At 42.9% G+C, this 19,727-nt stretch overlaps 1 protein-coding gene across 3 annotated transcripts in view; it reads left to right on the top strand.

The window, feature by feature from the left end:
• PCGF6 (polycomb group ring finger 6) overlaps positions 1–19,727 on the top strand; it is a 104,792-nt gene that overhangs the window by 74,535 nt on the left and 10,530 nt on the right. For 2 of the 3 annotated variants that reach the window (XM_030202811.1, XM_030202810.1), the window contains exon 9: positions 2,917–3,003. The exons of the other annotated variant lie outside the window; for it this stretch is intronic. In XM_030202811.1, the coding sequence (XP_030058671.1) occupies positions 2,917–3,003 (87 nt within the window). The remainder of the gene's footprint in view (positions 1–2,916; positions 3,004–19,727) is intronic. 3 annotated transcript variants of the gene reach the window in all.

The following is a 19,727-nucleotide window of genomic DNA, read 5'->3' on the forward strand; positions in this document are numbered from 1 at the left end:
TTACAAAAATGGCCACTACCGCATGGACTACAACAGGAAACAAAACAGGGCACATTCTGACCCAGTTAGCAGGGGGGGAAAGCACCATGGGAGTAGAGCCCAGTACCCTACACCCACCACAATGCATTGCTAATGTGATTCTGCAGGGCACCTAACAGAAAAGGTGTCACACTCACCCGAGAGCCACATCGCAACCAGGGAAAGGCTGTCGGAGGATACAACACATTCTGCTGTCATGGAGGTGGGTAAGGCATTTGAGGCTGGCATACAGGCTGGCAAAAAAGGTTTTTAGTTTTAGTTTTTTAGTTTGGAAGGGGATTGGTGACCACTGGGGGAGTATGGGGAGGTCATCCCCCCATTCCCTCCAGTGGTCATCTGGTCAGTTGGGGCACCTTTTTGAGGCTTGGTCATGAAAATAAAAGGACCAAGTAAAGCCGGCGAAATACTGCTTAACGCCGCTTTTTTTTTTCCATTATCGGCGAAAGCCGGCCATCTGGTAGCCACGTCCATGCTCGCCCATGTCCCGCCTTCGCTAATCTACCGACACGCCCCCTTGAACTTTCGCTGGCGAAGCGACAGAAAAGCGGCGATGCTGTCAAAAATGCCGCTTTCGATTATACCGATTTCGCCGCTTTTAAGAAATCGCCGGCAATCTTTCGATTTGTGTCGGAAGATGGCCGGCGATCACTTTCGATTATAAGCTGGATAGTAACATAGTAAATGACAGCAGATAAAGACCTAAATGGTCCATCCAGTCTGCCCAACAAGGTAAACTCATTTTACATTGTATGTAATACTTTATATGTATATCTGAGTTTGATTTGTCCCTGCCTTTCTTAAGGCACAGACCATAGAAGTCCGCCCTGCACCGGTTTTATTCTCCAAATACCGGCGTCACCACCCAATGTCCACTGAGATTCCATAGATCCATTCATTCTAAACAGGATTCCTTTGTGTTTATCCCATTCATATTTGAATTCCATTACAGTTCTCACCTCCACCATCTCCCACGGGAGGGCATTCCACGTATCCACCACCCTCTCCATGAAAAAATACTTCCTGGCATTACTCTTGAGTCTGCCCCCCTGCAACCTCAATTCATGTCCTCTAGTTCTACCACCTTCCCATCTCCGGAAAAGGTTCGTATGCGGATTAATACCTTTCAAATATTTGAACATCTGTATCATGACACCCCTGTTTCTCCTTTCCTCCAAGGTATACATGTTCAGGTTGGCAAGTCTCTCATACGGTTTGCAACGCAAATCCCTTACCATTTTCGTAGCTTTTCTTTGTACCGCTTCCAGTCTTTTTACATCTTTAGCCAGATACGGCCTCCAAAACTGAACACAATACTCCAAGTGGGGCCTCACCAACAACTTGTAATGTTTGCTTTGCAACTTAGATAATAGGGGTCAGGGGTGGGGGAGGGTTCTCTCAGCATGACTGACATGATTGCCTTGCTTTATCCAGTCCAGTTTGGGGATGAAAGTGTTTCAGTGGTTTTAGTAGAGAGCAGATGATGGAAATGGGAGGTAGGAAGTATGATAGGGTGGGAGTAGAGAGGGGTTTTTTTTTTTTTGGCAAGGGGAGCATGGTTTGTCACTTTGTATCCAATAGTTTTTTTTTTGGGGGGGGGGGGGGTTAACCACTTAGTTTATTTAGCCACATGAATACTCTTTCAACATTTTCCTCTGGTGAGTTTCTCAGTTTTTAACCTGGTTGAGGGCCTGGCATCGTATTTGACTATAAGGTAATTGTCCTTTTAACTTACCGTATTTTTCGGACTATAAGACGCACTTTTTTCCCCCAAAATTTAGGAGGAAAATGGGGGGGTGCGTCTTATAGTCCGAAGGTAGATTTGGCTGGCTGGCCGCCCGCCCGCCCTCCGAGTTCGGAATCGCCCTCCCCCCGGCCCTGTCACCACTTCTCCCTACTCACGTCACGCGATCTTCCCTGGTGGTCTAGTGACGTCGGGGCAGGAAAGAGCCCCTCTTTCCTGCCCAGCGCGCTGCTCTCCATCCTCCTGTATGCAGCCTGACGGTCTCGGTGAGATTCAAAATGGCCGCCGAGAATTGAAGTCTCGGCGGCCATTTTGAATCTTGCCAAGACCGTCAGGCTGCATACAGGAGGATGGAGAGCAGCGCACTGGGCAGGAAAGAGGGGGCTCTTTCCTGCCCTGACGTCACTAGACCACCAGGGAAGATTGCGTGACGTGAGTAGGGAAAAGTGGTGACAGGGCCGGGGGGAGGGCGATCCCGAACTCGGAGGGAGGGATTCGGACAAGACGCACCGGAGCACCTAGGTTTTAGATGAGGGAAAAAGGAAAAAAAAATTTTCCTATTTCCCTCCTCTAAAACCTAGGTGCATCTTATGGTCCGATGCGTCTTATAGTCCGAAAAATACGGTATGTAAGCCATTTTATTGTTTATGGATAACAAACTACCTGTATTATATCCTGGAATGTGGCAGGAAGAACATTCCGTGCTAAGCGTTAAAACATCAAGCCTCTATAGCCTGTTTGCAATAGTCCTGAACCTGGGTGTGAGAGGTATTCGACTCTTCTGGTACTAGAAAAAAAAAGAGGGGGCTGATTATTTTTTTTCTTAGAGAGAGATCGTGAGGGGTGGGAAAAGCCAGTCATCTAATTGTGATATGAGTACATCCAAGTAGGAGTGCATTCAGCCTACATGTGGACTTCTGTCAAGATGGATGAAAATAGTAAGATATGTAGCATAGAAACAATGATGACTATCCAGAATAGTCAGAGTTCAAACATGATCAGTGCCTCTAATCTAAAACAGTGAATCACAATGGAATACTAATTGTAAAAAAAAAAAAAATTACCTGATTGTACAGGACGTTCAGTATAGGTGTAACTTAAATTTCACTTATTGATCTTGCATCCTTTGTTCACAGGTGGATATAATATGTGGAGACCACTTGTTGGAAAACTATCAGACGCTGAGGGAGGTTCACCATGCTATTGGTCATAGTGCCATGCAGGTATACATTTTTGTGTGTGTGTGTTTTTAACCATGTTTTTCACATGGAGTGGGAGCGTTAAAATAAACTACTACTTTTTTAGAATGGTGAGCTAAGCATGTATAGAGCTTCATGTATTTGGCCACCTCAATTTTCTAGGCATTGAAAAACAGGCTGCTGTCCATGGTTAGGTAATTGACTTTAATCAGTTTCTTTTTTGTTTTTTTTTGCTATTGTTGCATTTCAGTGCCGTGTTCTGTCCTCTCTTTTTTTTGTTGTTTTCTGTTTTACCCCTTAGACAACACTAGCCATTTTTTAAGTTTTCTTGATTTTGGCATGACTGGCCTGTATCAGCACTGGTGCATCAAGCAGCATTGGGTAGTCATTTGATTTTGCTGCAGCTATTTTTCTGTTGAAATCTTAGAAGCAGAACATTCCCGGCAACTTCAAGAAGTGTGAGTGGTGCGGAGGATGTCAGTGACTGATGTACAAATTTTACCTAGTGTGCCTCATCCTAAGCTTAACTTTTTACAAGTAATACAGCTAGAAAAGATGATGTATAGGGGTCTTCATGGCCATCAAAAACATAACTAGTAGTTCTTTGCTTTGACTAAGAATGGCCCAAGTGAATCTGAGGCATTGATCACCAAGAGCCCAAAAGGTGCACCAGATGCTGGGAATGCATCTTTGAGGAAACATCAGTCATTTGTGATATTGAGCATCAATAGAAGCCAATGAGATTGGCGTCAGTCCTGGTTAACAACAGTGCTGGGAACAGAGAAATCCTTAGTGGCTGCCATTCCACCTAATCCTCCTCACAGTGAAGACAAGGATTGCAAAATTTCAACACCGCTAATTGGGAAGCAAAGCCAGTGCTGGACAAGACTTTTACGGTCTGTGCCTCCTCACAGTGAAGAAAAGGAATGCTAAACGTCAACACCGCTAATTGGGAAGCAAAGCCAGTGCTGAGCAAGACTTCTACAGTCTGTGCCCTGATCGTGGATGAATAGATTTGGATGGGATACACTGGAGCTTTTCAGGGGCTTCAACAGCTTCAGAAATTTAGAACAAGGACAGTGCTGGGCAGACTTCCATGGTCTGTGCCCTCAAAATGGCAAGGACAAATCAAGGTCAGGTATACATATGAACTCATACCATATGTAATGAGTTTATCTTGTTGGGCAGGCTGGATGGAGCTTAAGGTCTTTATCTGCCGTCATCTACTATGTAAGGACCTGGTATGCAGCAACCAGTACCTCTTAAATGACCTATGAGGATGTCACTTCTCCTTCACCCAAGCAACATAGAGATTAGCAGTTTTCAAGGAGGAATTTGACAGGAATGTCCAAAAGATGGTAAATTGCCATTTAGCAAGGACCATTACATTGGCATCAGCTGCATCAGGACCCCAGTGCTGAGGGAGATTTAGCCACTCCTGCAATTCTGGAAAAATAGTATTGGTGCTAAGGCATAGAAAGGCATCACCTCCGGTATAGGCTGCTCCATTTTTCATTTCCAGTTCTTCAGGGATGGAAGCATCAGAGACGCATCCATTTGCATTGGAATCAAAATGAAATCCTTGCAGAGGCCTCATCTGCTAGCTAAGTGTATACCCAAACCTCTCTTTATAGAACGTATTTTTCTGATATAGATTCTAAGCAGTCCTGGTGTTCTACTTATAAATCAGAAGGCTTGTCAGATCAGGTTTTCTTCTTTTGGACCCGTCTCCACCATAGGACAGATTTTGTCAGGAACATGTCAGAAATTATTCCATTTAAGTTAGAAAAAGAGATCAAGTCAGTGGCAGAAATGTTGGGCATGTCTTGCCCTCCATGCTCCTCAATAAGCTATGACAGTGCCTGTCCATAACGTGCTTAAGGATTCTTACCCTAAATCATCTTGGGAGAAACGTTTTAAGAACGCAGTCTTATTTCCTGCATAGCATCTTGCCAATTCTTCAGAAGCCATTACATGTAAAACATCCTTGTCAAGGTAAAGGGTCTGTCGGTCTGTTCCTCAAGAGAAATTTAACAACATTAGATCACTAGTAGACGAAGAAAAGGAGTGTAGAAAACACATGAATAGGGGTTTTTTTTCCATGGGTGGTATTAGTACCATGAATACTCATGGTTATGGGCTTCAAAATTGAAATAAAATGTGTAGAAAAAGCTTATTGATGTGCCCTACAAAGGAGATTATCTCTTTGGAGAAAAGATCAACGAATTAGTGGATTAGATGAAATAACAATGTTCATTGCTTTCGACCCTTTTGGCAGCCATTTCTGATCCACTCTGTACTTAATCTAGGACAATGGTATTGGCTTTCAGTCCTGGATGATCACAAACTGGTCATGTTTTCAAGCTCTTCCTAATGAATGTGCATACGGTTTGCATACGATAGGCAAAGTGGTGTCCTCCAAACATGACCTGTTTACATACCTTGATGAGACCATCAGTGAATATAACTTATCTATAAAATATTCAAACATGGCACCAAGGAATAGATTAGAGAGTAGTGACTGTTTTCTGCTGTGCTCAATACTTAACCCCCTGGCCCTCCTTATCCCTGCAAACTGCCTGTAAGAGAGGGGCTAGAACAAAACACTCCCGTTGCTGTGGAGTCTGAAAAGAAATGGTAGATATATATTCCAGTTTACCCCCAACCCCGGAATTAAGCCTTTTCTATGACAGATGGTGGGGTAATGGGAGTGTATATAGCTATTTCTTTGCTTTCAGTGGAGTAGAAGAGTAGCCTAATGGTTAATGCAGTGGGCTTTGATCCTGGCAACCTGGTTTTGATTTCCAATGCAGCTCCTTGTGACCTTGGGCAAGTCACTTAACCATCCGTTGCCCCAGGTACAAAAAACTTAGATTGTGAGCCCTCTACGGACAGAGAAAGTACCTGTATATAATGTGTACAGCAGTGCGTACGTCTAGTAGCGCTATAGAAATGATTAGTAGTAACACAGTAACATAGTAAATGACGGCAGATAAAGACCTGAATGGTCCATCCAGTCTGCCCAACAAGATAAACTCATTTTACATGGTATGTAATACTTTCATAGTACTCCCCTGCATCTAAGTGCGGGGGGTGGGGGGGGGGGAAGTTTGCAGAATCCTAGTTTCACGGACAGACTCTTTAGTATACACTCCAACACTACTTGCTTCAAGATGTTCCATGTCCAGACAAGGCTGGCTCAACAAAACAAAAAACTTTGGTAGGCAAACTGAAAATCAGTACAATAGTAAAAATGGCAGAAACACTTGATTAAAGTAAACAAAAATAAGCTTGATTGCATCATCTTCTCCAATGTAGATGACTCTTTCCTTCTTCCTCCTCTATATGCTGTAATGTGATAGCATAAGTACATAAGTACATAAGTAGTGCCATACTGGGAAAGACCAAAGGTCCATCTAGCCCAGCATCCTGTCACCGACAGTGGCCAATCCAGGTCAAGGGCACCTGGCACGCTCCCCAAACGTAACAACATTCCAGACAAGTTATACCTAAAAATGCGGAATTTTTCCAAGTCCATTTAATAGCGGTCTATGGACTTGTCCTTTAGGAATCTATCTAACCCCTTTTTAAACTCCGTCAAGCTAACCGCCCGTACCACGTTCTCCGGCAACGAATTCCAGAGTCTAATTACACGTTGGGTGAAGAAAGATTTTCTCCGATTCGTTTTAAATTTACCACACTGTAGCTTCAACTCATGCCCTCTAGTCCTAGTATTTTTGGATAGCGTGAACAGTCGCTTCACATCCACCCGATCCATTCCACTCATTATTTTATACACTTCTATCATATCTCCCCTCAGCCGTCTCTTCTCCAAGCTGAAAAGCCCTAGCCTTCTCAGCCTCTCTTCATAGGAAAGTCGTCCCATCCCCACTATCATTTTCGTCGCCCTTCGCTGTACCTTTTCCAATTCTACTATATCTTTTTTGAGATACGGAGACCAGTACTGAACACAATACTCCAGGTGCGGTCGCACCATGGAGCGATACAACGGCATTATAACATCCGCACACCTGGACTCCATACCCTTCCTAATAACACCCAACATTCTATTCGCTTTCCTGAGCACACTGAGCAGAAGGTTTCAGCGTATCATCGACGACGACACCCAGATCCCTTTCTTGATCCGTAACTCCTAACGCGGAACCTTGCAAGACGTAGCTATAATTCGGGTTCCTCTTACCCACATGCATCACTTTGCACTTGTCAACATTGAACTTCATCTGCCACTTGCACGCCCATTCTCCCAGTCTCGCAAGGTCCTCCTGTAATCGTTCACATTCCTCCTGCGACTTGACGACCCTGAATAATTTTGTGTCATCGGCGAATTTAATTACCTCACTAGTTATTCCCATCTCTAGGTCATTTATAAATACATTAAAAAGCAACGGGCCCAGCACAGACCCCTGCGGGACCCCACTAACTACCCTCCTCCACTGAGAATACTGGCCACGCAATCCTACTCTCTGCTTCCTATCTTTCAACCAGTTCTTAATCCATAATAATACCCTACCTCCGATTCCATGACTCTGCAATTTCTTCAGGAGTCTTTCGTGCGGCACTTTGTCAAACGCCTTCTGAAAATCCAGATATACAATATCAACCGGCTCCCCATTGTCCACATGTTTGCTTACCCCCCTCAAAAAAATGCATTAGATTGGTGAGGCAAGACTTCCCTTCACTAAATCCGTGCTGACTTTGTCTCATCAGTCCATGTTTTTGTATATGCTCTGCAATTTTATTCTTAATAATAGCCTCCACCATCTTGCCCGGCACCGACGTCAGACTCACCGGTCTATAATTTCCCGGATCTCCTCTGGAACCCTTCTTAAAAATCGGAGTAACATTGGCTACCCTCCAGTCTTCCGGTACTACACTCGATTTTAGGGACAGATTGCATATTTCTAACAGTAGCTCCGCAAGTTCATTTTTTAGTTCTATTAATACTCTGGGATGAATACCATCAGGTCCCGGTGATTTACTACTCTTCAGCTTGCTGAACTGACCCATTACATCCTCCAAGGTTACAGAGAATTTGTTTAGTTTCTCCGACTCCCCCGCTTCAAATATTCTTTCCGGCACCGGTGTCCCCCCCAAATCCTCCTCGGTGAAGACCGAAGCAAAGAATTCATTTAATTTCTCCGCTACGGCTTTGTCCTCCTTGATCGCCCCTTTAAAATAATGTGTTTCAAGAAACTTTCTTCTAGCACTTTTCCTTTTCAAATAAAAACATGTCTAGCATTCAAGTTATAGGAAGGAGAAATGGTATGCTTATGTTCTGTTAAGTGCCTAAAGTATTTGCCATCTTGTGATGCCGTTCATCTTTTTTTTTTTTTTTTGATGATAGTGATGTGAAGCATTAGTAGAAGGTCCTACAGTTTGCATGTTTCTATGGGCTATAATGTTTACCTACAACCTAGAGGATATGAGAAGGACAATGTTAAATCACTTATAGTTCATTAAATATTCTAATCCGTTTAACTTCAAGCAGGAACAAAGCGGTGTACAAAATAAAATCATAAGAAAGCACATACATACAGTGTTGTATGACGATCGCTTATATATATATAAAGACCCAAAAAAACTCCATGACTTGCATTTGTTTGCAAATTCCATTTTGTTTTATTTCCCCTGTCCCTCCATCACCCTTCTGCTTTCCCATGAGAGTTAGAGCTAGTGGCTTTGAGAAATTAGAGCCTCTTTGCAATACTACAGTGACACACCAGAAGGGATCCAAGAATTCTCTTCTCCTTATATAATAACATTCAATAAGACTGTTTTTCTATCCAAGGCAGAGTAATTCATAAAAACTGTAAAACAGCACAATATCTTACCAGTTTATGATTTTTATTATTATTTTTTTTTTTTTTAATTTTATTTGTAGCATTTGCATCCCACATTTTCCCACCAATTTGCAGGCTCAATGTGGCTTACATTTGCCGTAATGGCGATTGCCATTTCCGGTTAACAGAATTACAAATGGTATTGCATTAAGGTGCGTACATACATGGTAAAGAAAAATAAATAATTTATTTTATTTATTTTTGTTACCTTTGTACCCCGCGCTTTCCCACTCATGGCAGGCTCAATGCGGCAGGCAATGGAGGGTTAAGTGACTTGCCCAAAGTCACAAGGAGCTGCCTGTGCCAGGAATCGAACTCAGTTCCTCAGTTCCCCAGGCCAAAGTCCACCACCCTAACCACTAGGCCACTGTCCCTAGGCCACTCCAATCTATCCTGAGTGATAGATTGGATTGTAACGTATGTTAAGTCATCAATTATAGAGAAATCGTTTTTGACATAAGTGGTATTGCGTTGAGGTGCATACATACATAGTAGAGAAGAATACGTTATGGTATTGCATATTAGTTCCTGAGTAATAGATTGGATTGTAACTATGTTAGGTCATCAGTTTTAGGAGTGATTACACTGACAAAGAAGCTGCCATGGCTTAAAAATTAGTTACAACTGGTAAAATACAGGCACTTTTTTATTTTATACATATGGGTTGAGGCATATGTGGAAAATACTAAAATATAAAGCAAGGCCTCAAACTTGAATTCTGTTTAGAAGGTAGTAGAGATCACTCTAGCAAGGTAGCACTGCATCTAATTTCTTTTCTTTTAGAAATGCAAGTATTGTCAATTAAGAATGCAGTCTATGATTAGCATTAGAGGTTCTTGTCAAATATATGTGAGAATTAACAACATCTCTAAGAGCAGAGCAGAATCACTTTTTAGAATCTCCAGAGGGTGGTGGTGGTATGGAGGAGTTCTTGTTAATGGAGCTGTTAGAAAAATTTTGAATGTCGTTCCTTGTCTTGTTCTGATTGTCAGTGAGGATAAAATGTATTTAAAAAGATGCAGTTTTGATGGCTCAGTGGTAGTAGAGAATGACACAGGGATGGGGACCCACGGTAAACTGTGGTTAAAAAAAAAACACATTTTACAGCGGGGGTAGAGAGCAAAGCTTTTTACCACCCCGCAAGAGAGTTGAGCCCCCAGATGCTGGCGGCCAACAGGACTTCCGGATACAGGCAGGGGTCAGACGTGGCCATAGGCAGCGAGTATCCGAGTTCAGGCAGTAGTCAGTGACAGGCAGCAGGCAGAGAGTAATCCGGGTTCAGGCAGTAGTCAGTGACAGGCAGCAGGCAGAGAGTAATCCGGGTTCAGGCAGCAGGCAGAGAGTAATCCGGGTTCAGGCAGTAGTCAGAGACAGGCAGCAGGCAGAGAGTAGTCAGGATACACGCAGGGTCAGTAATGAGGAGTCAACAAAATAGATACAGCGCAAACAGTCACCTACTGGCATAGAAGCCGAAGCACTGGAGAGCAGACGCCCCAGAAATAGCCCCCACCATCAAGAGGAAAGAAATCAGCTGGCAAAGGAGGCTTCCGGTTGGCTGGTCGCCGGAGGAGGCGGGGCCTGGGTGCGAGGCTCCAATCCAGAGAAACTGGAGGCGGGGCGAAGGTGGTTCCAGTGTTCTCAGACCGCGCACGCCCATAGCCAGCCAGAAACGCAGCAGGGCACGCACGCCCGCAGACAGCCAGGCACACAGCAAGCCCAAATCCCAACGCCAACGCGAGTCCTGCGCCTAGAAAGGAAGGGTCGGGACGGCGGCTCCACCAAGATGGCCGGCACGACTCGGGAAGCGCCTGCTCCGTCAAGATGGCCGGCACTTCCCTTCACGGGAGCGGAGGTGAGGAGCGTGACAATTGTTCATGAATTTAAGGTCTATCAGTATTGTGTTCCACAAGTTTTTTTTCTGTGTTGCGAATTGGTAAGTCTATTGTGCTGGTCTTGTAGCCTGGTGAGAGGCCATAGATTATTCTTTAGGCCAAGGAACAGATCTTGAAGGATATACGTGCTTTGATAGGAAGCCAGTGTAATTTTTTGAGTAAAGGTCTAGCGCTTTCAAATCTTATTTTACGAATATGAGTCTTGCTGCTGTATTTTGTGCTGTCTGTAGTTTCTTAAATTTGTTCCTTACATCCTGCTTAGATTCCATTGCAGTAGTCGGCATGGGCAAGGACCATGGTTTGGACAAGGGTGCGGAAAATGTCTCTTGGGAAGTATTGTTTTATGCATTTGAGTTTCCACATTGTATGAAACATTTTCTTTGTAGTGTTTGAGGCCTGGTCGTCAAGGGATAGATTGGTGAATCTATGGCGATTCCTAGGATTTTCAGATTGTTGCTATTTGGGGGGGGGGGGGGGGGGGGGAGGAAGATCCCATTGACTTTGATAGTTTCAAAGCATTTGGTATTGTGGGGTGATGTGAGTATCCGGCATTGTGTTTTTTCTCTATTCAGTTTTAGCTTGAAGGCAGATGTCCATAGTCTTTGATCTGGGGCATCGTTCCGTACGTTTGTCTAGATAGGTATTACAGGTACAGGCCTAGCTTGGTTTACATCTTTCTTTTTTTCTCCTCTGGAAGCATATTCTTGGCAACATCCTCATACTCGGCTTCAATCCCATACCCTCTTGTTTGTGGTGTTCCGCAGGGCTTGGTGTTAGCAGTGTTCGCATTTAACCCTTTAGTGTCCAATGTTCCCATCAATCTGTTCCCATATGGCTTATTAAGGGAACATTGGACACTAAAGGGTTAATTATATCTTTCTGAGCCCCCTCACTAGGTTGATACATGGAATTGCATACTGTTACGCAGACGATACTCTTCTGGTGGACTATTTTGATCATCCACCCGTAGACCTTACCAAAATTCAAACCTGTCTGGATAGCTAATAACTGCCTGATTTTTACCCCACAAAGCTGTTGCCCACCCAACTCCTTTCCCTGAGGTCCCAATCTAAGTTATCATGACATACTTGACCAGTGGTTCTCATTTGAATTCCAAATCACTACTTTGGTGAAGGAAGTGTTTTTAGGGGCTTAAATAGTTTCACTCTATTTGTACCTATTTAGATGAATCTTCACAAAAGACCTCATTCCATCATACCTCATCAAACATCTACAAACAGAACATGGTGGTATTTATTAGGATTTATTTACCGCCTTTTTGAGGGATTCACTCAAGGCGGTGTACAGTAAGAATAGAACAAACATGAGAAATAGGCAATTAGAGCAGTAAAAATATTCAGATAATACAAAGTATGGTATAGTATACTACTTACAATGTCAACACAATACATTTTAATTGATAGTGAAGGGTAATGCAAAGATGGAACATATAGATAGGTAAGAGATTAAGAAGAGTTAGAAAGTAAGGTGACTGATTTAAAGAAAGTTGCACATGAGGTCAGAGAGATAGTTAAATATTATCTCAGCTAGGGTAGGAGTGGATAAACGTACTACTGCCGTATGTGCAGCCCAAAGAATATGTATGGACTTGAACTTTGATACTCAAGGATTGATTATTTCCTTGTTTATTTTTTCTTGTTGGTTGATTGATAAGTTTTGATTACCTGCTTGAGTTTCATAATTTTTCTTCTTTGTTGTTGTATTTTGAAAAATATAATTAAAAAAATCAGAAAACGGCAGGCACAAAGGAGAAGAATCCTTTGTCATGTGAAGTGATAGGATCATATTACATCACTTTTGAAGTCTCACCACTGGCTAACCTGTACCATTCTAGATCCAATATAAGGTCCTCACAGTAACTCATAAAGTACTTTGTAACGGTGACCCATCCTTTTAGATACGCATGATAATTTTGCATGTCCCACCAAGGACCTTGCAGGCACTTCGCAGTGGTCATCTGCACATCCCATCAACTTGTTTTTGCACATTTGGAAGCAACTCGGCATGGTGCATTCTTTTGCCTTGCCCCTTTGGAATTCTTTACCTTCAATAATACAAAAAAAAACGGTCATTCTCAAATTTTAGGACGCTCAGTGATTGGTAGTTGCTGGCCTTGTGGCTATGGACTGCATGACTTCCCTGCTTCTTTTTATCTTTCCTCTGTCCTTTTAACAAGCTGGCATTCTTTTCTAGTTTTCTGCTATATTTTAATTTAAAAAATATAAAATTGTACACGGCTCTGTTAGGCCTCACAGAAAGGATGGTCTATCGAGCCCTATTACTCCTAAATCTAGCTGAGAATTATCTTTGCAATTGTTGGACTAAGAGTGAGAGGAGATGAAGAAATAAGTTCAAATCTTCTGGTTAGTGAACAAAAGCTTTTGGTAGTGTTGTCTAACACAGATTGTTTCTGGTGAAGCAAGAAAAGAAAATTTGCAATATGTTTGGCATTCTACTGGTTATTATGTTGAGAGAAACTCTAACCTTTCGCTTTAGATGTCGAGCAGCATTGCCTAGCAGTCCAGCTTGTAACAGTAATTCCTCCCTGTATTATTAGTGCCAGTGGAATAGGAAAGCAAATCTAAACCTCTATTTAAAAAAAAAAAAAAAATTGAGTTTTAGAAACCCAACTGAGTTTCTGTTTCAGAACATTATGTAGATGGCTATATTTATTCTGGAACTAAAAGTTGATTATGCCCTGTTCTGATTTTCCATAATTATTGCATGTTGCTGCATAACGCGTGTTTATTTTTTCTGCAAGTTCTAATCAGCTTTAGTGTGCATATGTATTCAGATCAGGGCATTAATAGTAGGGTCAGAAACTGATTATTAGATTTGAAAGGCCATGACCAAGTTGATATCAACAGATTAAGGGACAGGGGGCTATCTGTAACTAATTATGAATTCTGCCCAGTATCTTCTAAAACCATGAGCTGGTAATTGCACCTCAGCTGTGAGGAACAAAACCTTAGTGTTTTCTTTCTGACAAGTTCAGGCATTGTTCTTCAATATAAGTAAGGCCTGCAAGCTTAGGGGCACCCTTAACAACACCCCCAAACTCCTCCAACCTCCCAAACCCCCAACCCACTTCTAAAGGCAGACGTGATGCTTGATTGCTATTGCCTCCAGCGTCACCATCTTTCAAAATGGTGGCATCCTGCAATAGAATACATCTCTGGGGGTCAGGTGCCATTATTTTGAAAAATAATAGCTGTGAAGCATGAATCATTGGGCATCACTCCTGCATTTAAAGGAAAGAGTGACTGATGGCATAAGCCTAGTTAAGGTGGGGGGGGGGGGGGGGGGATTCAAGAGAAATGCAGATTGATTGGGATGGATGTCTGTTGCACTCATTGAACAATGTCATGGCCCTGTGTGAGAAGATATTTGTTGGCCGTCCAACAGTTTTTCACCCAAAGCAGCTCCGAGTTAAAAAAAAATTAGCAAAGACCACTGGGTTAAGGAAACATGAAGATAATTTGTCATCAGGCATGGCGTGTATGTCTGTCTGTCTTTAGGCTCCCATAGGTTACCAAAGTGTATAGATTTACATAGTAACATAGTAAATGACAGCAGATAAAGACCTGAACGGTACATCCAGTCTGCCCAACAAGATAAACTAATTTTACATGTTAAGTGATACTTTATATGTATACCCGAGTTTGATTTGTCCTTGCTATTCTCAGGGCACAGACCGTAAAAGTCTGCCCAGCACTGTTCTTGTACTAAAAAATCTGAAGCTAACATCGAAGACCTTAAAATTTACACTCCAGCCCATCCATATCTATTCAGTTACGATCAGGGCATAGACCGTAGAAGTCTGTCCAGCACTGTTTTTTCTTCCCTATTACTGGCGTTGCCACCCAATCTCCGCTAAGATTCCGTAGATCCATTCCTTCTAAACAGGATTCGTTTGTGTTTATCCCACACATGTTTGAATTCCGTTACTGTTTTCATCTGTACTACTTCTTTTGGACATGTATTTGCCCAGTGGAATCATTTTGCTATTTTTTTGTTACATTTGTACCCCGCGCTTTCCCACTCATGGCAGGCTCAATGCGGCTTACATGGGGCAATGGAGGGTTAAGTGACTTGCCCAGAGTCACAAGGAGCTGCCTGAGGTGGGAATGGAACTCAGTTCCTCAGGACCAAAGTCCACCACCCTAACCACTAGGCCACTCCTCCTAGCTATTATCCTTGATTCTGGTCTTTCTTTTTCTGCTCAGATTTCTAGACTGTACAAACTAGTTTCTACATACTCTGTCAATTGTGTTCAATTCGCAGATATTTCAATCAAGACACATTTCACTCTTGTGCTGTCTTTACTGATAACTAGGCTTGATTACTATAACATTAGGCTTGATTACTATAATATTGGAATGTTCTCTTTAAAATCTGAAGAAGTTTCAGTCGATACAAAACACAGCTATTAAACTCATTTGTGACGCATGAAAGTTTATCATGTTTCTCCCCCGGTTTGAAAGCTCCATTGGCTTCCAGTAGAAAAACGCATTTCATTCAAACTTCTCACTCTCGTTTTCAAGACTCATGGTCATCCTGACTTACTCTCTCTCTCTCTGCTCTCACAATCCTCTATTCCCCAGCACGCTTTCTCAGCTCGATAAACGACCATCATCTTGTCCTTCTTCATCCTAAAGAAGCTCAATTAGAATCCAGCCGCCACCACACTTTCTCTTTTGCAGCTCCTACCCAATGGAACTGCTGCTGATACGTTTTGAACTTTCCTTTAAGAATTATAAAAAAGTTTTGAAAACTTGGTTTTTTGAACAGGCTTTCAATTAATCACATAAGAGTTAGGTTATCATATTGCACTGTTAAATCCTCCCCTTTCCCTGTTCTTGTTCTAAATACTGTCTCTTTCCCCTTTTTCCCCTGTTTACCCTTTACCTTTGACGATTGTGCTACTGCTGAGTGATATTGTCCTATCAAATATTGTAGTTCTTTTCTAAATTTTTCTGTTTTTAGCCTGTAAACCGCCCAGATTTGTAAGTTAACTTGGGCAGTATAAGTGCAAATAAACTATAACTCACTAGGAAGTAGCCTCTCTGTGGAGTTGTCAGCTGTCACTCCAAGTGCGGCAGAAAGTCAGCCATTATAAAAGCACTATGGCTTTTAGATTGTCATTAACTGCGGTTCATGTGTGTGGTGGCTATTTTGCCTAGAGAAACAATGTGATCTATTTAAATTATGTTCTGGCTTGGATACTTTGAGTATAGCAGAGAGATGCAGACTGCAAGCAGTTGTCACTGGTTCACATTCAAACAAACTGCTTACTTATTTTCATATGATTTGTGGTATATCAAAAATAAAAAAAACTGAGTTTTCGGCTTTGGTATCAGCCTTGGCTGAAACCAGGTGATGAGTTTTACCTGCAGTTTTTGTTTTGGCAGAAAGCTTTCAGACAGTTTCAATAGCAGTTTCGATTTTAGCGGAAACTGAAAAAAGCCGTTTCAGTCAGCCTCTAATAAAGTACCTAGGTCAATTCAGTCTCTTGGTTCTACATTCCTAAATAAACTGATTAGCTGTCTAACAGAAATTCAAGAATGACCTTTTAAATTAGATTTCTGATTTTATTAGTACATTTTATTTGGTTCCTTTTGCTTTATTAGTCTTTCATTTGTGATTTATGCTTGTATATTTACAGCCTTTACTTGATCTATTTCAGGATTTGTTTTTGATATTAATGTTTGCTCTTATTTCATCTTAGATTTTATTATGTTTATATCAACAAGACATTTTTAGTGTTGTATTTCTATTCTCATGCCTCAAGCTATCACTGGAGAGGCATGAAATCCAGTATGAAAACTGAACCAATTTATTACTGTTGGTCGTGTTCAAACCTTTTTTTTTTTTTTTTTTAACAGTATAGCCTACATTCTGATTTGCCTATTTCATTTCTTTCAGAACTAAAAAGCCAAATGTTTATGCAGTTGGCTTTGTCAGAGATCTTTCTAGGAAAATATTGACTTGACATATTTATATTTAGAGGCACTTTAATTTTATTTGTGCATTAGTCCTGTTTAAGAGGTTTTAACTAAGAGGCTGTTCTACAAAATTCATTGCTAGTTTACCGTTGGTTATGGGTGAGTTCATTCCTGTCAGATTTCACAGTGCAGAAATAAAGGTCAATAAAAAAAACATGGTGGTAGCCCAATTAAAAAAATGAATTAAAATATCTCTTGACAAGGGCATAGGATTGATTTTATAGAAATGGGCAGGTGGTGAATATTTAAAAAAAAAAAATACCAAAACTACTACTACTACTATTTAGCATTTCTATAGCGCTACAAGGCGAACGCAGCGCTGCACAAACATAGAAGAAAGACAGTCCCTGCTCAAAGAGCTTACAGAAGAGGGTTAGTAAAAGCACGGAACAGCCCTCTACCCAGTATACGTAGTTGATAGGTTGTAGGAAAAAACACAAAGGGAAGTAAAGATGTCCAGTGGGTTCATGTTAGAATCACAGGTGCAATAGATAATGAAAATACATACAGTTAGTAGCTTAAGATTCAAGGATTGTGATCATATTTAACTTATAGATTGTGGCTGTGTTGTTGATTCTTTCTACTTTAAATTATTGTAGTGCCCTGTTATTGGAACTTACAAAGGATTTTGTTAAATGGGTACAGTTGGTTCCGAATGCAGCAGCATGGCTTCTATGAAAGGGCTTCTTTGCCTTTGTTGAAGGAACTTTACTGGTTAGTTACCAGTGTGGTAAGAGTCAAATTCAGTTTTGATGTAGACTTTTAAGGCATTTAGGTTTTAAAGCCTGCTTATTTGACAAAGAAGCCGACAAGGTACAGACAAGAAAACAGTTGATCTAGTCAAGACCTCTTATTTTGGGGGTCCCTTCAGTAATTGAGGTGAGGATAGAGAAGTAGGATAATGTCAGCCATGGCTCCCACTTGGTGGAATGAGCCATGGCTGAAGACAGGTGGCAAAACATTTAGAAGGATGATTAAGAAGTGGTTGTTTCCAGAAGGAAGAAAGTAGGTTTCTGATTATTTGGTTTCCAGAGACGGTAGTGGGGATTGTGATCTCTGAAGTTTTAAAATATGTAGGCATTGTGTGAAAAGCATATCCAGTACAATTACTGCATGATTGGTGCTTGCAGTGCCTTGGTCCCTATCAGGATCCTTCTCAATGACACCTGTATTCACATTTGACAAAGAGAGCGAGATTCAAGGCCATGAGGAACAGAGAAGCTTTAGCACCTCTAAATCTGATTAATCAGTGTCTGCACTGGAGACATCAGCCTCCAAATGTCCAGGAACTGCACTAGACACTAGGGATGCATCAGTATTGAGAGTGCTTTCATCACCTTCAACATCGAGCCTCTGTGGAGCCCATCAGTATCGTACATTGACCGATTCCTGCCCAGAGAAGAGATTTGTTCTCTTCATCAATACTGAGGCCTGTTGAGTACCATGGCATTGCTAATGGCTGTACTGGTTCTGCCCCCTTGTGATGTGACTTCCTGTTTCCTGAGAGCTATTAACAGCATTGAGGTACTCAACAGCCCTACAGCTGAAGGTCACAGAGGTTTTTAAGCTGCTACATTATCAGACACCAGTCTGTCTTGCAAGTACCTTGAAGGTTTATGTCCCCCCCCCCCCCCCCCCACACACACACACACACACACAGAAACAGATTTTCATGATTGCAGCACCTAAATTATGGAATAGCCTCCTGCAGCAATTGCAAGATGCTCAGTTGATTCTTTCTTTTAGGAAGCAGTTATAAGCTTTTCTCTTTCAACAGACTTTTGCTATTGTGTAATGATTATGTGTAGCAATTTCTCCGAGGACAAGCAGGCTGCTTGTTCTCACTGATGGGTGACGTCCACGGCAGCCCCTCCAATCGGAATCTTCACTAGCAAAGTCCTTTGCTAGCCCTCGCGCGCACCGCGCATGCGCGGCCGTCTTCCCGCCCGAAACCGGCTTGAGCTGGCCAGTCTTCTTTCGTCCGCACTCGGTACGGTTGTGTTTTCGTCGTGTCGAGCCCCGGAAAGTCGACCTCGCGCGTCCTTTTTCGACGTGTTTTTTCTTCGGAAAATCCTTAAAAACTGTTGGGAAGTGCTCCGGAAGCCCTCTCGGGTTTCGTTTGCCCCTTCCCGTATTTTTCAGATTTTGCCCCGGTAAGTTTTCTTTCGTCGTCGGGGTAGGCCTCTTTTCGGCCTCGGTCGAGATTTTTCTCCCTTAAAGTTTTGGTGCTCACTTTCGTCATTTCGGATTTTGATTTCGCCGGCGTGATTTTTCCGCCCATGACATCGAAGCCTTCCAGCGGCTTCAAGAAGTGCACCCAGTGCGCCCGGGTAATCTCGCTCACTGATAGGCACTCGTCGTGTCTTCAGTGTCTGGGGGCCGAGCACCGTCCTCAGAACTGTAGTCTGTGTTCCCTGTTACAAAGGCGGACTCAGGTAGCGAGATTAGCCCAGTGGAACGTTTTGTTCTCGGGCTTTTCGTCGGCATCGGGGGCATCGAGTGCATCGACGTCGTCAGCGTCCAGACCTTCTTCCTCGGCTGCTAGTGTATCGGGTGCATCGAGGCATCGAGTCTCTGCATCGGCGCTGAGGCATCGGGCGACTGCATCGACGTCTGTGGTACCGGGACCTCGTCTGCTGATGTCGTCGGACGGTGGTGCATCGTCTGGAGTGCAGGTGAGGGCTGTCCATTCCCCTGCTGGTGGCGGTGAGCCTTCGGGTGGGTCTCCCCCTACCCTGAGGGCTCCTGCGGTACAGCCCCCCCGAGATCGACCTCCTTCGACCTCGGCCCCGAGGAAGCGACGGCTGGATTCTACGTCCTCCTCGTCGGTGCCGGGGAGCTCCGGTGACATGCTTCGGAAGAAGTCAAAGAAGCATCGACACCGATCTCCTCCCCGCGTCGGCACCGAGAGCTCTGGGTCGCCGAGGGAGTCGGCACCCAGCAGGCATCGGCACCGAGAGGACCGCTCA

This window comes from Microcaecilia unicolor, chromosome 5 (assembly GCF_901765095.1).
Source record: "Microcaecilia unicolor chromosome 5, aMicUni1.1, whole genome shotgun sequence".
Classification (NCBI taxonomy): domain Eukaryota; kingdom Metazoa; phylum Chordata; class Amphibia; order Gymnophiona; family Siphonopidae; genus Microcaecilia; species Microcaecilia unicolor.